General features: G+C 38.4%; 1 protein-coding gene across 1 annotated transcript in view; it reads left to right on the plus strand.

Annotated features, from left to right (window-relative positions):
* Positions 1–16,885, plus strand: part of KCNH8 (potassium voltage-gated channel subfamily H member 8) — a 429,124-nt gene that overhangs the window by 378,697 nt on the left and 33,542 nt on the right. Inside the window, exons 12-15 of the mRNA XM_021071363.1 lie at positions 2,835–2,873; positions 8,178–8,533; positions 12,562–12,668; positions 15,202–15,278. Coding sequence (XP_020927022.1) covers positions 2,835–2,873; positions 8,178–8,533; positions 12,562–12,668; positions 15,202–15,278 — 579 coding nt within the window. The remainder of the gene's footprint in view (positions 1–2,834; positions 2,874–8,177; positions 8,534–12,561; positions 12,669–15,201; positions 15,279–16,885) is intronic.

Below are 16,885 nucleotides of genomic sequence, written 5' to 3' on the forward strand. Positions count from 1 at the left end.
AGAGATCACCAACAATTCTTCTTACTGTCTAAAAGATATAAAAACTCCATAGGAGAGAGACTCAAAATTGGATGGCTACCTTTCTCAAAACTTTCAAAGCCTTTGAGTCTTCTAGTTGCTAGAATAAGAAAATGGTATCAATAAACATTTTCCATCCAAAGTTTTATCCATGTATTAGTTTTCCCACTTGGAAAAGAATGCCTAGAATTCATCCAATTTCCTGCAAGATCTATGACTCAGATCTTTCCATAACAAAGTGCTTGGGTAACTTAGCATGATGAGTGTTTTGGGTCTGCTTTATAACAACCATCAAAGCAGATTAAATTCTACAGTAGATCAGGCATTTCATCTTTCAGACCAAGAAAGAGTAGTATGTTGAAGGAGGTACCTGAAAAAACTTGATTCTGCATGAGGAACACGGAGAGTCAGAAGGCACAGCTCTGGTGGAAGTTCTGCAATTAACTTGTTGCATAATCAGGCAAGTCATCTTATCTTCTGGGGCTACAGTTTTCCACGTCTCTAGTCAGAGAGTTGTACTGAATCAGGGGTTTCAAACTGGACCCGGAGACCAGGGCTCCATACACACTACCAGCTGAAAGAACTCTTTGAGTTGGTACTTTGCAATCTGACTTTTTAAGAAACACTTCTCAAAGTGTTCTATTATGTGCCAGGTGTACAGCTCATTGTAGCAGAGACTTTTCAAGGTCATTTCTAGCTTTAAAATACAGGGTTTCCAGAAGATCCCTGGTGGCTCAGCAGGTTGAGGATCTGGCATTGTCACTGCAGCAGCTTGGGTCACTGCCGTGGTTTGGGTTTGATCCCTTGTCCAGGAAATTCTACATGCTGTGGGTTCAGCCAAATTAAAAAAAGAAAAATACTGTGTTTCCATGAAACTGATATTCTCTACACTTGGCAGTATCTGGATTAGCATGAAGTATTATTCATCAGAATGAATGTATCATAGTACTCTTTTTTTAAATGTGTAATTAATACCATATGTGAATGAAATGATTTATTTGGAGAGCCCATCACAGTAATGGTGGTTCTATGATGTACACTTACAATTTGCAATGTAAATTCGTGGACGTAATGGCTGGAGAGCATTTGCCAGGGTGCTTATCACAATGAATACTTCAGGAGGTAATAGTTGATAGGATAATGGCAGTGGCATTGGTTAGAAGACCTCACTACTCAAAGTGCAACAGCAACATCAATATTACCTGGGAGCTCATTGGAAATGCAGAATCTCAGGCCCCACCCAGACCTCCTGCATCAGAACCTGCATTTTAATGGGCCCCTTGGTGATTTGTGTGCTCATATAAGTTTGAGACGCACTGTCATAGAAAAAGTCTTGCGATTCACCAACTTGATGGAGCTCATACTGAGAGTAAATCATAGGGGTTGGGAGTCACACCCAAGTCAGGAGATGCTAAGGCCAGTGCCTCTCTCTTGTTCCTTAGCGATTATCTCTGACCTGAAGATATTCAGGCTTCCTGAGCCCCACTGGGGGTGTTCTTTCTCTCCTCCAAGCTGTAACTAAAGGCTTTTTAAAAAACACATTTTTATGTCTACCACAGTAGCATCAGCACTATAATTTTGTTTTATTTTTCACATTTTTAATTATTCAGCTGTTTTATTTGTCACCATTTAGGGAATTATTACAAAACTTATGTCTACAATGCTTCTGATGAATGCATATTTAGGCAACTAAACAGATGTAGAATGGGTTGACTGCTTTGATAAAATTAAACATTGATGAAACATATATTTGCACAGCAATAATGATGCTGGCATTTGTATAAATAATAACAGATCTATTTCCCTAATCATCTAGAAGAGAAAAAACAGTGAGGGGGTGACAGAATTACCAAATATGTCTCACTTACTATGCAGATCATTTTCAAATGTGAGATTTTTTTTATGTGAATAAAATTATGTTAATTTATTGCATCTATTACCACTTTAAATTGAAAGAAGTATATTTGAGCAGAAAACAATGTGTATGAGACCTGAAACATATTTCCAGGATATGGCATAATTTCCAGAGCTTCTTTGTATGTCACGGAAGGTGCATGTTTTTAATGTATTCCTCTGCAGCACCATAGCTTGATTTTATACAAGATGTGTTTTGAGATGGAAGCCTAAGTTCCATATTTGTTTTTCACATTTTAACCCCTCTTAAATTGAGATCTGGCTTATCATGGATGGCGTGTCACAGTTTGATTGATAGCAATTTTTTTTCTTTTTTACAATCAAATGGATCTTAAAATCAATTAAATTTAGGACCCCCAGTGAACTTAATCCTTGTCCACAGGGAACACCATAGCAAGTATAATGGGACAGGAAGGATTCATTACCCCCAACCATATTCAAGGAAGAAGAGATGGAGAAAGAGAAAGGAATGAAATTAAATAAGCAAAGAATCCATGGATTTCTGTTTTCACAGAGCCAGAGAGAAGCATTGTGGAAGATAAGATAATTTAGCAAAAGGGCAAGAAAGAACAGTAAGGGAGATGGAAAACAAAAGGAGAGCAAATAAAGCATCAAGATGGAAAATGTAACCAATGAGTTACAACAGTCAATTTGCTGCTCCCTTTTTTAAATCACACTCACTGGTCAATAGAGCTTCTGGAGGTGGGCTGTGGGAGACATTCCCAGCATCCTTCAGGAGGTATTTACTCTTCCCTGGCTTACACAGGTGGGCTAGCCCCCCCACACACACATACACCCTCTGAACTGTCTTCTCTTTCCCTGCCTCCTACCTCTCACCCTGTCCCAAACCACCTGCGAGGGTGTAAATGATTGTTACAACTTCTGTTTGTTTGTTCTTTCAGGTGATATCAAGATTATCGAACAAATCTGCAGTCTCACAGGTATGGCTTTTGCCAAAGAGCAAAATACTTATCTAAAATGTGTAGGATTTCCAGAGTTCCTGTTGTGGCTCATCAGATTAAGAGCCCCACATAGTGTCCATGAGGATGCAGGTTCAACGCCTGGTGCTCAGTGAGTTAAGGATCTGGCGTTGGCACATGCTGAAGCACAGTTCACAGATCTGGCGTTGCTGTGGCTGTGGCGGGCAGCTGCAGCTCCAATTTAACCCCTAGTCTAGGAACTTCCATATGCGGCAGGTGTGGGTATAAAAAGAAAAAAAAATACAGTAAAATAAAATAAAATGTATGGGATTTCCAACAAATCCATCTTCATCTCCCCCTTGAGGACTTTTATGCATTCATTTTTTACTTCACCTGATACACTTCCCCATGAGAGATGTGGCAATGACTTTCATGAGTTTGGGAATATAAAAGGAATGAAATTCATGTATCTATTTTAGGGCTTTATTGTTATTGTTAAAAAGTAGTTTATCACCAAAACCTGCCCAAAGTAGCAAAGACTCAAGGTATTGATCTTAGAAGTATTGAGCTTTTAAGACAGGCCCAACTTTTAAGAACCCTCCAATTTCATTTTACCCTGAACAGTTTACTATATAGACTTTGATGACTAATAATCCTGTGGCAGGAACCCCATGTACAGCTCCTTTTCTTGCTCTGTACTCTTCTTGAAGCAGAACCTCCCCCCAACATTCACACACTTGCATCCACACAGACACATATGCATACAGAGGCACACGAATACTTCTAATTACATAACACTTCACAAAAGACATTGATAATTAACTGAAGATGGTTGAGAGTGGGGAATAAACAGGGTTACTATTGAGAAGTTTTTTTTAAGCTCCCAAAGAGTCTCAGTGCTGTCAACCAAGTTTCTCTCTGGCACTAGTTGTCCTTTCTCTTTCAAGCCACAAAATCTCTCCTCAGGAACTAACAAAATGGCCATTATGTTTAAACTTTTCCCAACAGGCAACCTTTCCTCATTACTATACCTCTTTTCCACCAGACCTTTCCTATAGTTTCTTTCTCACGAGGAGCAATTTAGCCTTCTTTTGGATTTTCCAATTTGAATTTCTTACCCCTCAATAGCACTCTAAAAATGAACATCCCTTCCAAGAATATAACATCCTTCACTTTCTTTTTTTTTATGGCTATACCTGTGGCATATGAAAATTCCCCAGGCCACATATCAAACCTACACCTCTGTAGTGACCCAAGTCACTGCAACCAAAGTCTTCACCTACTGTGTCACAGTGGGAACTCCCATCCTTCATTTTCAAAAAAAGGTTTTTTTCTGTGTAATTAAGGCTGAAGTTCATCTATAATCTCAAAACCACCAGGATAACTGGGCTTTCGAGACAATAGAGATTTATTTTTCTCTCATGGACAAGGTCCGAGATCAGCAATATAACAGTGTCAATGGGATCTGGGGATTTCCTCTTTTTGTTTCATGATCCTCAATGTATGTCTTCCCTCTTCTCATTCTGTAAGATGGTTGCTGGAGATCCACCCATTTCATCAATATTCCAGACTAGAAACTAAATAAATGTGAAAGAGGAAGACAGAAGCTTCTGGTTTTCTAGGAATCTTCCTAAGATTTCCTTATAACCTGTCCCCTTATACACCACCATCATCCCAGAACTTAGCCTCATGGCCAAACCAAGTGGCAAAGGAAGTTGAAAGGGTGGTCTTTGGGCAATGCACATCTTAGCAAGTGCTAAGCATTCTGTTAATTAAGATAAGAGAGAAGGGGAGATTATGTAAAATCTCCCTGCACTCTCTACAGTACCTGCCCTGATGTACTAAGTGATGTACATTTATGTTGTTTCCAATTTCTTCTTCATCACATCATTACAAGGGCAAGCATTTAGTAAGCACATTCAATGCATATCACTAAGTGTTCAACTTCCATTATCTAATATCTAATTTTCTCTTCACACTATTGCCTATTTATAGGTGAGGAAACCAGGGCTTTAAACAATCATATTATTTGACTAAGGTAGTTAGTAAGTCACAGGTCTTTTAGAATTGTGTGATTTGTGGTTGGACTTTGTACAGTGTATACAGGTGAATCCAAGGACACAAAGGAGGAAGATGCTTCTATTTCTGATGGCTTGAAGAAAGTAACTGGTGCTCCTGCACAGAGGCTGCATGTAGGACTAAGTATTTAATCATTTAATAAATTTGGATGATGGCATATGGGCTGATTAACACTTGGTGTATATAATGTTGGCTGCCCTGATCACAAAAATACAGTATCTAGGCAATTTGTTCAAGGCACCAAGTCTCCATGACAAAATGTAAATGTTGAAAATTAAACGAACTTGTAGACATATAAGAAATAGGTCTTATAGGTTACTAGTCAGAAGGTTCTATTAGAACCACTGGCACCTCCTTGAAACAAAGGAATGGTTAAATTGCTCATGAAAATATAAATAGAAATCCAGTTAGAGAATGAATGTACTCACTGTTTTAATTTCTCTAATAAGTTTTCCCTGTTGAGTCTTTAGCTGGGTAAACTCATTTTTCTATCTGTAAAAGTAGTATACAAATGTTCTTCTGCAATTCCACATGGGTCCAACTTTTGTTGAAAGCACAGAATCTTAAAATGCTGTGGAAAAAAAACCAAAGCAAAAAAAATGAGATACATGACTATCTCAATAAAGAATTAGTGACTTTACCATTAATTAAAATAGTTGTATATTGTTGGAAAGATGGATCAAATCATTCCATTCGCTCAAGAAATTTTTGACCCATAAGATGAAAATACAAAAACAAACAAACACTTCATAAATGAATGGATCATTTCACTTAACAGCTATGGCCTAAACAGAAGGGACCTGTCAGTCACTACAGGTTCAAGTTCATTTTTGCTGTATAGATAGATAGATAGATATAGATATGTAATTGTAATAGTAAAATTCATGTATACCAACAAACTGTTTATTAAGGTGAAATAATAAATGGAGTTCTCTTTTGGCACAGGGGGTTAAGGATCTTAAGGATCTGGCATTGTTACTGTAGTGGCACAGGCTCAATCCCTGGCTCAGGAACTTCCACAGGCCATGGGTGGGGCCAAAAAAGAAAAAAGATGAAGTAATAACCACGACAGCTCATGACATTTAAGTGGGATGGATTGGTAGCTTGGGGTTGATAGATGCGGACTATTGCCTTTGGAATGGATTAGCAATGAGATCCTGCTGTGTAGCACTGGGAACTATGTCTAGTCACTTATGATGGAGCATGATAATGTGAGAAAAAAGAATGTATACAGGTATGTGTAACTGGGTCACCATGCTGTACAGTAGAAAATTGACAGAACACTGTAAACCAGCTATAATGGAAAAAAATAAAAATCATTATATATATATTTTTAAAAGTTCTTATTTCTAGATAAACTCTAGAATCATTTTCAGGTGAAGAATTCAAATAATGTGGCTAACTGACAACACTTTTTATTCTGTTGTTACTAAGTTAAAAAATAAATGTTTTTCCAAATGTAAAAAAAAAAAGTACTTTTAGGTCTTTTGGTTTATTTTTTTGTTAGAAATTGTTGATAATTGTATTCTCAAAAGAAACTGAGGCACAGGAAAAATGAATTGACCTTTTGGAGCAGGGCAGCCATGTCTGGGGCAGAGCACAAAACACAGCCTCTTACAGTGATTGTTGAGGGCCATTAGCTTAGCTTTTGCTGCCATGTCTGTCCTGCCCATTCATCATCACCTTCTTTGTCCTTTCCCATCCTCTCCTTGCTTCTCCTAAACTTATAGGTTGAATTAACCCAGTCAAGAGCCCTATGTGAAGGTTTAACAAGACTCTCTCCTTCCTTTTCTAAGCAGAGGAAGGTGAGCAGATCAAACGGTTTGCTCCATTTCCGACCGAGTTATTGCTCTCCAAAAAGGAGAGCAAAAGACACTTCTGATCTTCCATCTATGATCCAAAAAAGGAAAGAGTTTTATTCTCAAGGAGAATGAAATTTTGTGGTTGATCTCCACAGAAACTTCCACTAAAGACCCTATAACTTTAAAATATCAAGGCCCGATTATGCTAAATTATGGAAATTAGTCAGAGAAAGGCAAATACTCTATGATATCACTAATATGTGGAATACATCAAACTAGTGAATGTAACAAAAAAGAAGTGGACTCACAGAGAACAAACAAGAATTACCAGTAAGGAGAGGAAAAGGGCAGGTAATAAAGGGTAGGGGATTAAAATGTACAAACTTTAAGGCATAAAATAAGCTACAAGGACTTATAAAGCAACCATACTCCAATTAAAAAAAAAAAACAGAAAAATTGGATCCAGAAGAGATAGGATCTAAAGTTGCCAATGCGGAGTTCCCATTGTGCTCAGTGGAAATGAATCTGACTACTATCCATGAGGACACAGGTTCAGTCCCTGGCCTCGCTCAGTGGGTTTAGGATCCAGCATTGCTGTGAGCTGTGGTTGTAGGTCACAGATGCAGCTTGGATCTGGCATTGCTGTGGCTGTGGAGTACGCCTGAGGCTACAGCTCCAATTCTACCCCTGGCCTGGGAAGCTCCGTGTGCTGTGGGTGTGTCCCTAAAAGACCAAAAAATAAATAAAATAAAATAAAATAAAGTTGCCAGTGGAAAGATGGAAGGCTGTAATTCCCTAACCCAGAAAAGAAAATTTCAAAATGTCAAACAAACAAACAAAAAATCTATAAGGATATATTATACAATACAGAAAATATAGCCAATATTTTATAATAACTATAAATGAAATATAACCCATAAAAATAGTGAATCACCATATTGCACACCTGTAACTTATATAAGGTTATACATCAACCGTACTTCAATAAGAATAAAATGATGAGGCTACATGAAAAATGAATGAATAAATAAATAAATAAATACACTGTTAAGGCCCAGAATTTTGCAATAAAATTGAAAATGTCTTATTCCTGAAGCACGCCATCGTATATTAGGATATATGACAGGCTGATGAAAAGCTAGATGCAAACCTGGTACAATGCACCTTGCACATGGTTCCCCACCAAGAGAGTTTAAAAGACCAAGAGGAGGGTGGTAGGCTAACACCAAGAAAGCAGAGAGAGTAAAACTAGCAAAGATCAGAACTAGGGAGACTCTGAACACCTGAATAAATAATAGCAAAAAAACCTGCAAAGTCTGCAGTTTAAAAGGTAAGCATGTCTCTTGGGGATTGGGCTTTGTTCAGATGGGACCTGCAGCATGAGACATCCGCCTCTCAAGAGGTCTTTGCAACCTGTGCTAATCTCCATTATCCTCTGCTTTAGTCAGAGCCCAAGGGAAATGGCAGCATCAAGAGGAGACTTCCATCCATTGTGGAAGATGAGGAGGAAGAAGAGGAGGTGGGGGAGGAAGAGGAGACAGCCTCCCTCTCTCCCATCTACACGAGGGGATCCTCACGCAGCAAGAAGGCTGGAGGCAGTAAAAGCTATCTTGGCTTAAGCTTGAAGCAGCTCGCTTCAGGAACAGTGCCATTTCACTCACCCATAAGAGTCTCCAGTTCAAACTCCCCCAAAACCAAACAGGAAACCGAAGGCCCTAACCATAGTAAAAGAAAAGAGAAGAACTTGAAATTGCAACTTTCAACTTTGAATAATGCTGGACCTCCAGACCTCAGTCCGAGGTAAGCGTTCATGTCATGTAATCTTTCCTCCGGTGAAGGGGCTGCTTTTTATTCACACTAGAAGCTGACTTGTAAATTATTCAGCCTCTGGACCTTTCTGCCACACAGATTTGTAGCCTGGATGCTTCAGCTTTCTTAAACTTTGTGTGCAATTTTTGTCACTATGTGGAGGTGCGTGCAGTATCAGAATAAGTAGTTTTAGTCATACTCTCAAAAGGCTCCATTAAATGTTCAAATTGCCTTTATCCATTTAGCTCTACTATTTTATAGATGTCTATTTCTACATTGTAATTTTATAATTTATAAATGTCTGATGAAACTAGAAGAGATAAAGTCCATATTGTTAGCTGTCAGTAGCTGATCTTACCAAGTTTCATGGAGCAACAAGTGGAAATTATAAAGGAAATGAAGTGCAGATTTTCACTTCCCATAATATTTGCTTCATTATTGTCGATGACTGAAGTTCAGCTTTATTTTTGGTCTCTTCAGTAGGTAATATGGGATGGTTCGATTTGTAATTTTAAAAAATCATTTTAGGATCAAATAAGGATGATTGAGATGTTAAAAAAATCCTGATTCAAAAAATGTGAAAGGGATAGGCTATACAAAACAGTTAAATAAAAATAGACACGGGAAAAAAAAAAAAACATATCGAGTGCTTCCTAAGTTTCATATACTCGCTAATTTTTTTTTCTTTTTTAGTGAGAATATGCTTTTTTTAACTCAGTGAATTTTAGTACATTTATAGTTGTACAATGATCATCACGACCCAACTTTATAGCATTTCCATACCAAACCCCCAGCCCAGCACCCCCACCCCTCCAGCACCCCCCCAACCAGTCACCTTTGGAAACCATAAGCTTTTCAAAGTCTGTGAGTCAGTATCTATTCTGCAAAGAAGTTCATGGTATCTTTTTTTTAGATTCTACATATAAGTGATAGCATATGACATTTGCATCTCACTGTTTGATGAACTTCACTTAGCATGATAATTTCTAGGTCCATCCATGTTGCTGCAAATGGCATTATTTCATTCTTTTTTATGGCTGAGTAATATTCCATAAATCTGTATGTGTACCACATCTTCTTTATGCACTCCTCTGTCGATGGGCATTTAGGTTGTTTCCATGTCTTAGCTATTGTATATAGTGCTTCAGTGAACACTGGGGTACATGTATCTTTTCAAGTCATGGTTTTCTTTGGATAGATGCCCAGGAGTGGGATTGCTGGATCAAACGGTATTTCTATTTCTACTTTTAGTTTTTTGAGGTATCTCCACACTGTTTTCCATAGTGGTTGCACAAATTTACATTCCCACCAACAGTGTAACAGAGTTCCCTTTTCTCCACACCCTCTCCAGCATTTATTATTTGTAGACTTTTTGATGATGGCCATTCTGGCGGGTGTAAGGTGACACCTCATAGTGGCTTTGGTTTGCATTTCTCTAAAAATTAGTGATGTCGAACATCTTTTCATGTGTTTTTTTGGGGGGAGGGGGCCATCTGTATGACTTCTTTGGAGAATTGTCTGTTTAGATTTTCTGCCCATTTTTTGATGGGGTTATTTTTTCAGTATTGAGCTGCAGGAGGTGTTTATAAATTTTGGAGATTAATCCCTTGTCAGTTGCTTCATTCACAAATGTTTTCTCCCATTCTGTGAGTTGTCTTTTTGTTTTGTTTAGGGTATCCTTAGCTATGCAAAAACTTTTAAGTTTAATTAGGTCCCATTTATTTTTCTTTTTATTGTCATTACTCTAAGGAGGTGGATCTTACTGTTGTTTATGTCAGAGAGTGTTCAGCCTGTTTTCCTCTAAGAGTTTTATAGTATCCAGCCTTACATTTAGGTCTTTAATCCATTTTGAGTTTATTTTTGTGTACGGTATCAGGAAGTGTTCTAATTTCATTCTTTTACATGTAGCTGTCTGGTTTTCCCAGCACCACTTATTGAACAAGCTGTCTTTTCTCCATTGTATATTCTTGTCTCCTTTGTCATAGATTAGTTGACTGTAAGTGCATGTGTTTAATTCTGGGCTTTCTATCCTGTACCACTGATCTATATTTCTGTTTTTGTGCAAGTACTATATGGTTTTGTTGACTATAACTTTGTAGTATTGCCTGAAGTCAGGGATCCCGATTCCTCCAGCTCCATTTTTCTTTCTCAGGATGGCTTTGGCTTCCAAAGATGACACAAACAGATGGTAATTTTTCATTTACTATCACTTTTTGCCTTTTCAGGAAGTAAAGTTGTAAGAAGTGTTAAGTATTTTGAAGGTTAGGTCCAAAAATCTCAGAGTTTGTGTTCTGAAGTATGGATTCAAATTCTGTTTTTCTGTTTGTAAGGCAAGAGATCTTTCTTATATGCTGTATATTACTCATTCAAAGAACACAGTTTATACATTTAAAGATAATATTAAGGGAAAAAATAAGCAAAAAAGGCTTAGTGAAAAATAGAGGACATTAAATGTTCAGGAGTTCAGTTGGAGATGGTAATTTGAAATTGTAAGTTGCTTATCTCTTCTCCTTCCTAAAATTTTCTAAAATGAAAATAATAAATTTTAAATATGGAGAAAATGTATCAGAGCTGGAAAAGAAAATTTTATGTACAACTGATTCCACACTTATGAAAAGGTGTATTTTATCTTATATATAGAAAAAGATTTTGAGGACACACTCCAAAATGTTAACAATAGTGGTAAATGACAGATGATTCTTCTTTTCTGACTTTGTTACCTTTATGTTTACATTTTCTACATAAATTTATCTTTTAAAATAATGAGTCAATTTGATATTATTTACCAAGGAAAGCAGATTAGCTAGAGTTCTTTTTTTCTTTTTTATGGCCACACCTGTGGCATATGGAAGTTTCCAGGCCAGGGATGTTATCCAAGCTATAGCTGTGGTGCTGATATCGTTAGGTTAAACACTTTAATTCTGGATAGAGTAGTAAATTAAGATAAATTTAGGTAAGAGCACTTCTATAGCTTAAGATTTTGAGTCCGAGAATAAATAAGAGTCTAAGATAAGAAGCTGCTGTTCAATAGAAATATAACATGAGCTAAAACTGTGAGCTACACAAATAATTTAAATGTTCTAGTAGTCACACTTTTAAAAAGTAAACACAGGAAGTTCCCATCATGGCTCAGTGGTAACAAACTCGACTAGTATCCATGAGGATGCTGATTTGATTCCTGGCCTCGATCAGTGGGTTAAAGATCTGGCACTGCTGTGAGCTGTGATGTAGCTTGCAGACAAGGCTTGGATCCCACGTTACTGTGGCTGTGGTGTAGGCCAGCAGCTGCAGCTCCAATTTGACCCCTAGCCTGAGAACTTCCGTATGCTGCAGGTTCAGCTCTAAAAAGCAATAAATAAAAAGTAAACACATACATGAAATAACTTTTTTTTTTTGTCTTTTTTTTTTTTTTTTGTCTTTTGTCTTTTGTTGTTGTTGTTGTTGTTGTTGTTGTTGCTATTTCTTGGGCCACTCCCACGGCATATGGAGGTTCCCAGGCTAGGGGTCTAGTCGGAGCTGTAGCCACCGGCCTACGCCAGAGCCACAGCAACGCAGGATCTGAGCCGCGTCTGCAACCTACACCACAGCTCACGGCAACGCCAGATCATTAACCCACTGAGCAAGGGCAGGGACCGAACCCGCAACCTCATGGTTCCTAGTCGGATTCGTTAACCACTGCGCCACGACGGGAACTCCACATGAAATAACTTTAATAGTGTATTTTATTTGACTCCGTATGCTCCAAATATTAACATTTCAAATGTAAAAAATATAAAAATTACTAATTAAATAATTTACATTTTTTTACTAAAGTTAGTATTTTATACTTCCAGCACATCTCAATTTGCATTAACCACATTTTAGGTGCTCAATAGCCCTATGAAGCTAATGGCTATCTTACTGGATTGCACAGTTCTAGAGTATCTAGAATTTAGAAATTTAACACAAGTTGTCTTCTAGAAATAGTGGAATCCATGAATACAAATGCACAACTAGCCAGTCCTTGTTATTTTAAACAGGATTGTTGATGGAATTGAAGATGGAAACAGTAGTGAAGAAAGCCAGACTTTTGACTTTGGCTCTGAACCAATCAGACCAGAGCCCAGAATTTCTCCTCCTCTCGGAGGTAAGCTCTATATTTAGCCTTCTCTCGAGGGGTGCTGTTTCTTTATAACTTTTCATGTTTGGTACAGGCACTTCTTCACCTTCTCTAAGTCATTAAGGTAGCATTTGCAATTGTTCCTCTGTCCGGGCTAGATGCCCTGCTACTTCTCAGCCCAGGTAAAATGGTGTGTCAGGAGATTCAAACATCTGCTCTTCATCAGAGGGTAACTATGTTTTCCTATCATAAACACAGAATAATCCACAAAAGCAACATTACCCAAAGGAAGTGCTGTGTTGGTTGTGTATTGTAGGAGTGCTGGTTATGTTTAACCAATTTATTTGGTAAGAGGCTCTGTGCTTGCCGTTCATCAGGAATAGACATCTCTAGAAGTATGTGAGAATGTCAGAAATGATGGAGAACTATATAAAACATCACTCTCTAGTGATGGTGAATGAATGTAAGCGTACCCCTAAACCTAGCCCAGGCTCCTCTTTCACTCTTGGGTTCATTTCCCACAAAAGAATTTGTTGATGTGATAAGGGCCAGAAAGGACAACATCTAAAAAGGATGAACCCATAGTGGATAAAGAGAGAATAATCAACCAGTGTTAAAGGGCTGTAGGCAATCCAAAACCATCACCAAATACAAGGCCAGTGGTACCCTGCCAACCCTAACCTCCCCTTGTGTCAGGATCTCCTGCCAATTAGTAAATCCTTGCATGGACAAAGCCAAGTCTAAGAAAAACTTGAGTGTGTGGTTCTGGGGTTATGTCTTCATTTGGTAGAATACCAGTATTCTATCTCAATCAACAGTTCTTCCTCACCATTCGTCATCTTCTGGGGAAATGGAAGTGTAAGACTCCTTGGTAAGGCAATGATGGAAGAAGGGAAGGTGAGGCGAGGAATGCAGATGTTAATCAACAATTCTGATTCACTCGTTTAATGGAATTAACATGTGCTGACATTGCTCTGCTTGGGGCAAGAGGCACAGAAATCATAGTTTTAGTCAAACAGGTATATTTGCCGTGGAATCTGATAGTAGGTCCCATGTGGAAGTTTTCCTTGTTGGTTCACAGAATTTCACCAAGCCCTGCCACCCCCTTAGCCTCCTCCTCCCTTTTCCCAACATCTACTCCAACACTCATCCATTCAAAAAACAAGTGTTCTTGACTCTATCTCCTAAATATTTCTTAGTTCTAAGATTTTCTATCCTTACTGCCACCACCTTTTCTTTGCCATTTTCATCTCTTGCATGCATTGCTACCAAAGTCTCCTCTTTCCTTTTACACTTGTCTCCATACAGTGGGGACTTTTATAAAAAAAAATACACATTTATTCTTATTACTCTAATCCTATGCTTAAATTCCTGAGATGGGTTCCTACTGCCCTTTGTATGAAATCCAAATCTACTGCATAATTGCTATTTTTTTTTTTTTTTTTTTTTTTTAGGGCTGCACCTGTGTCATATGGAGGTTCCCAGGCTAAGGGGCGAGTTGGAGCTACAGCTGCTGGCCCATGCCACAGCCACAGCCATGGCTACACCAGATCTGAGGGGTGTCTGCCACCTACACAACAGCTCATGGCAACACCTTTAACCCACTGAGCAGGGCCAGGGACTGGATACTAATCAGGTTTGTCTCCGTGAGCCACAATGGGAACTTCCATAATTGCTTTTTAAATGTCTCTTTTCACTGATAGAATGAAAGCTTGATGAGGGTCAATATATTTTCTTTATTCACTTCTGTCTCCTCTGAAGGAGGCCTGGCCTAGCTTATTGTGGGTGCTCTCTTATCATTCACTGAATCAATGGATTAATTTTGTAGAATAGCTCTGCAAAATGAGCTTTTAGTATCCTGCCACTTCAGATTGTTCCAAGTGACATTTTTCTCCCACAAACAAGTTTTCTACCTATAATTGACCAGAATTATACAGTCATATCATGATATATATATACTTGAATTAGATATAGATCAAATCCTTTCCACTCCAGCATGCAATGAGTCATCTGTGCTTCTGCTCCTGACTGATAAGAATATATTTGTAAAAGTAAGGTAGAGAAAAAGTGGAGGGAACCAGGAAATGGGAGAAATAACCTTTTAGAGCAACATAGGAGGAGACAGAAAGCCTGTAATGGAGATGAGAAGTGGGAGGAAAATGCCCTTGTGAACACAGGAATCAAAATTTGGAAAGGAAAGAGAGCAGGAAAAGAACATCCCTTTTCTATGGATTGGGCACTGGCTGTGATGTATTTTTAGAAAATGGTCAAAGAAAAGAACCATCTGGGCACATGGTAGTGATGGTGTTTGGGGGAGGGGGAGATTTACCATGGACACGTCCAATAAGTGTGTGGGTCACGGTCACCACCATAATGTGTGCCTAGTTCCAAAGAGTCTGTCGGAGCCATCAGAGGAATACTAGAGAGACAGAATGTACAGGGCACAAACATCAGGAAAGGTTAAGGTCACGTGGGCTTCCTTCTCTGTTCCAATTGTCCCAATCCTCGAATATGCAGTTTATTCCTGAAAGACTCGTTTTTTGTGTGTGTCACTTTTCAGACCCGGAGATTGGAGCTGCCGTCCTCTTCATCAAAGCAGAGGAGACCAAGCAGCAGATAAACAAACTTAACAGTGAGGTATGGAGTTTTCCTTTCTTTGGTCATTTGTGGGAGTGGAAAGGGGATATAAATAAATCCTTGTCACCAGCAGAAGCAGTATAACATAGTCATTGCAAATAGCCACTCTGGTGTCTGGTAATAAATAAATGTGGATGAATTCCCACTCAGCCTCATGTTAGTAATATTAGTCACTTACCGTCTCCCAAGCTCTATTTCCCATGTATAACAAAGAGATAGCAATTATGCTTACCTTATAGCCCATCTGTGAACTTTTTTTTTTTTTTTTGGTCTTTTTAGGACCACACCTGTGGCATATGGAGGTTTCTAGGCTAGGGATCTAATCGGAGCTGTAGCCACCGGCCTACACCATAGCCACAGCAACCCAGGAACTAGGCCATGTCTGTGACCTACACCACAGCTAATAGTGGCAATGCTGGGTCCTTAACCCACTAAGTGAAGCCAGGGATTGAACCTGCGTTGTCATAGACACTAGTCAGATTTGTTTCCGTCCCACCCATCTGTGGACTTAAAAGAGATAATCTAGGTAAATCACTTAACATAGAGGAAGCACCAGCTAAATGATCATTATAATTAGTTTCATAAATATATTGATATTTGGTTTAATGGGTACTTTTTCACTTTTTTCATGTGCTCTCATTTTTAACGAGGCAAAGCAAGATCATTAATCCATAGGTGAATCAAAAGTAATGACTCAATGTGATCAAATGGCCTGCAAATTCTGTTCTTTTCTCTGGCCTAAGTTTGCTGTGTAACTTTGAGCAATTTACCTCTTTAGATTTTACCATCTCTCTCTGTAAAATAAGATAATTTTTTAAACAACTTTATTCAAGTATACTGTACATATCATAAAATTCATCCATTTCAAGTGTACAATTTAATGACTTTTAATAACTTTACTGAATGGATCAACCATTACCATACAAATTTTAGAATATTTTTACCTCCCTAACAAAATCTCTCACACTCATTTATGATTAAAACCTATGCCCACATCCAGCCCTAGGCAACCACTTATCTATTTTCTGTTTCTATAAATTTGTCTTTTCTGGATATTTCATATAAATAGAGAAAGTAATTTCTGAACCACAGTCTTAATTTGGATGCCCCCCCAAAAAATTAAAGAAAAATCATATGAGACAATGATTTGGATACAAATAGTTTCTTTGGGAGGTGATCCAGGAAGCAAGATGAAGGAGTAGAGAAATAAGACAGAGAGGAAAGGAATGCAAATAAATAAGGGTGTATTAGTGAGGTAGCTCTTTAGGTAATTGAGGCTCCATCCTGCTGGAGCCACTGAGAGACTGCATGGGACTGCTGAGAATTGTTCTTCCATTAGAGGAGCAAAAGGAGTTGAAGGTGGTTCCTGAAGGCTTAACTGTAGGCTTACCTGCAGAGGAGACTGGAAAATCCTTCAGACAGGATTAGGCAGGAAGTTCTGTCTTTAGTGACCTTCAGGGTAGACCTAAGCCAAGTACAGTGAGCAGGCAAAATGGGGTAATAGGGCTCAAGTTTTAGATTCTTTGATGAAATCTTGGTGGCAGATGTAACCAAGGGATGATAATGATGAGATGTGAGGAAAATGAAATTCATATAATCATAATCAT

Source organism: Sus scrofa, chromosome 13 (genome assembly GCF_000003025.6).
Source record: "Sus scrofa isolate TJ Tabasco breed Duroc chromosome 13, Sscrofa11.1, whole genome shotgun sequence".
Classification (NCBI taxonomy): Eukaryota; Metazoa; Chordata; class Mammalia; order Artiodactyla; family Suidae; genus Sus; species Sus scrofa.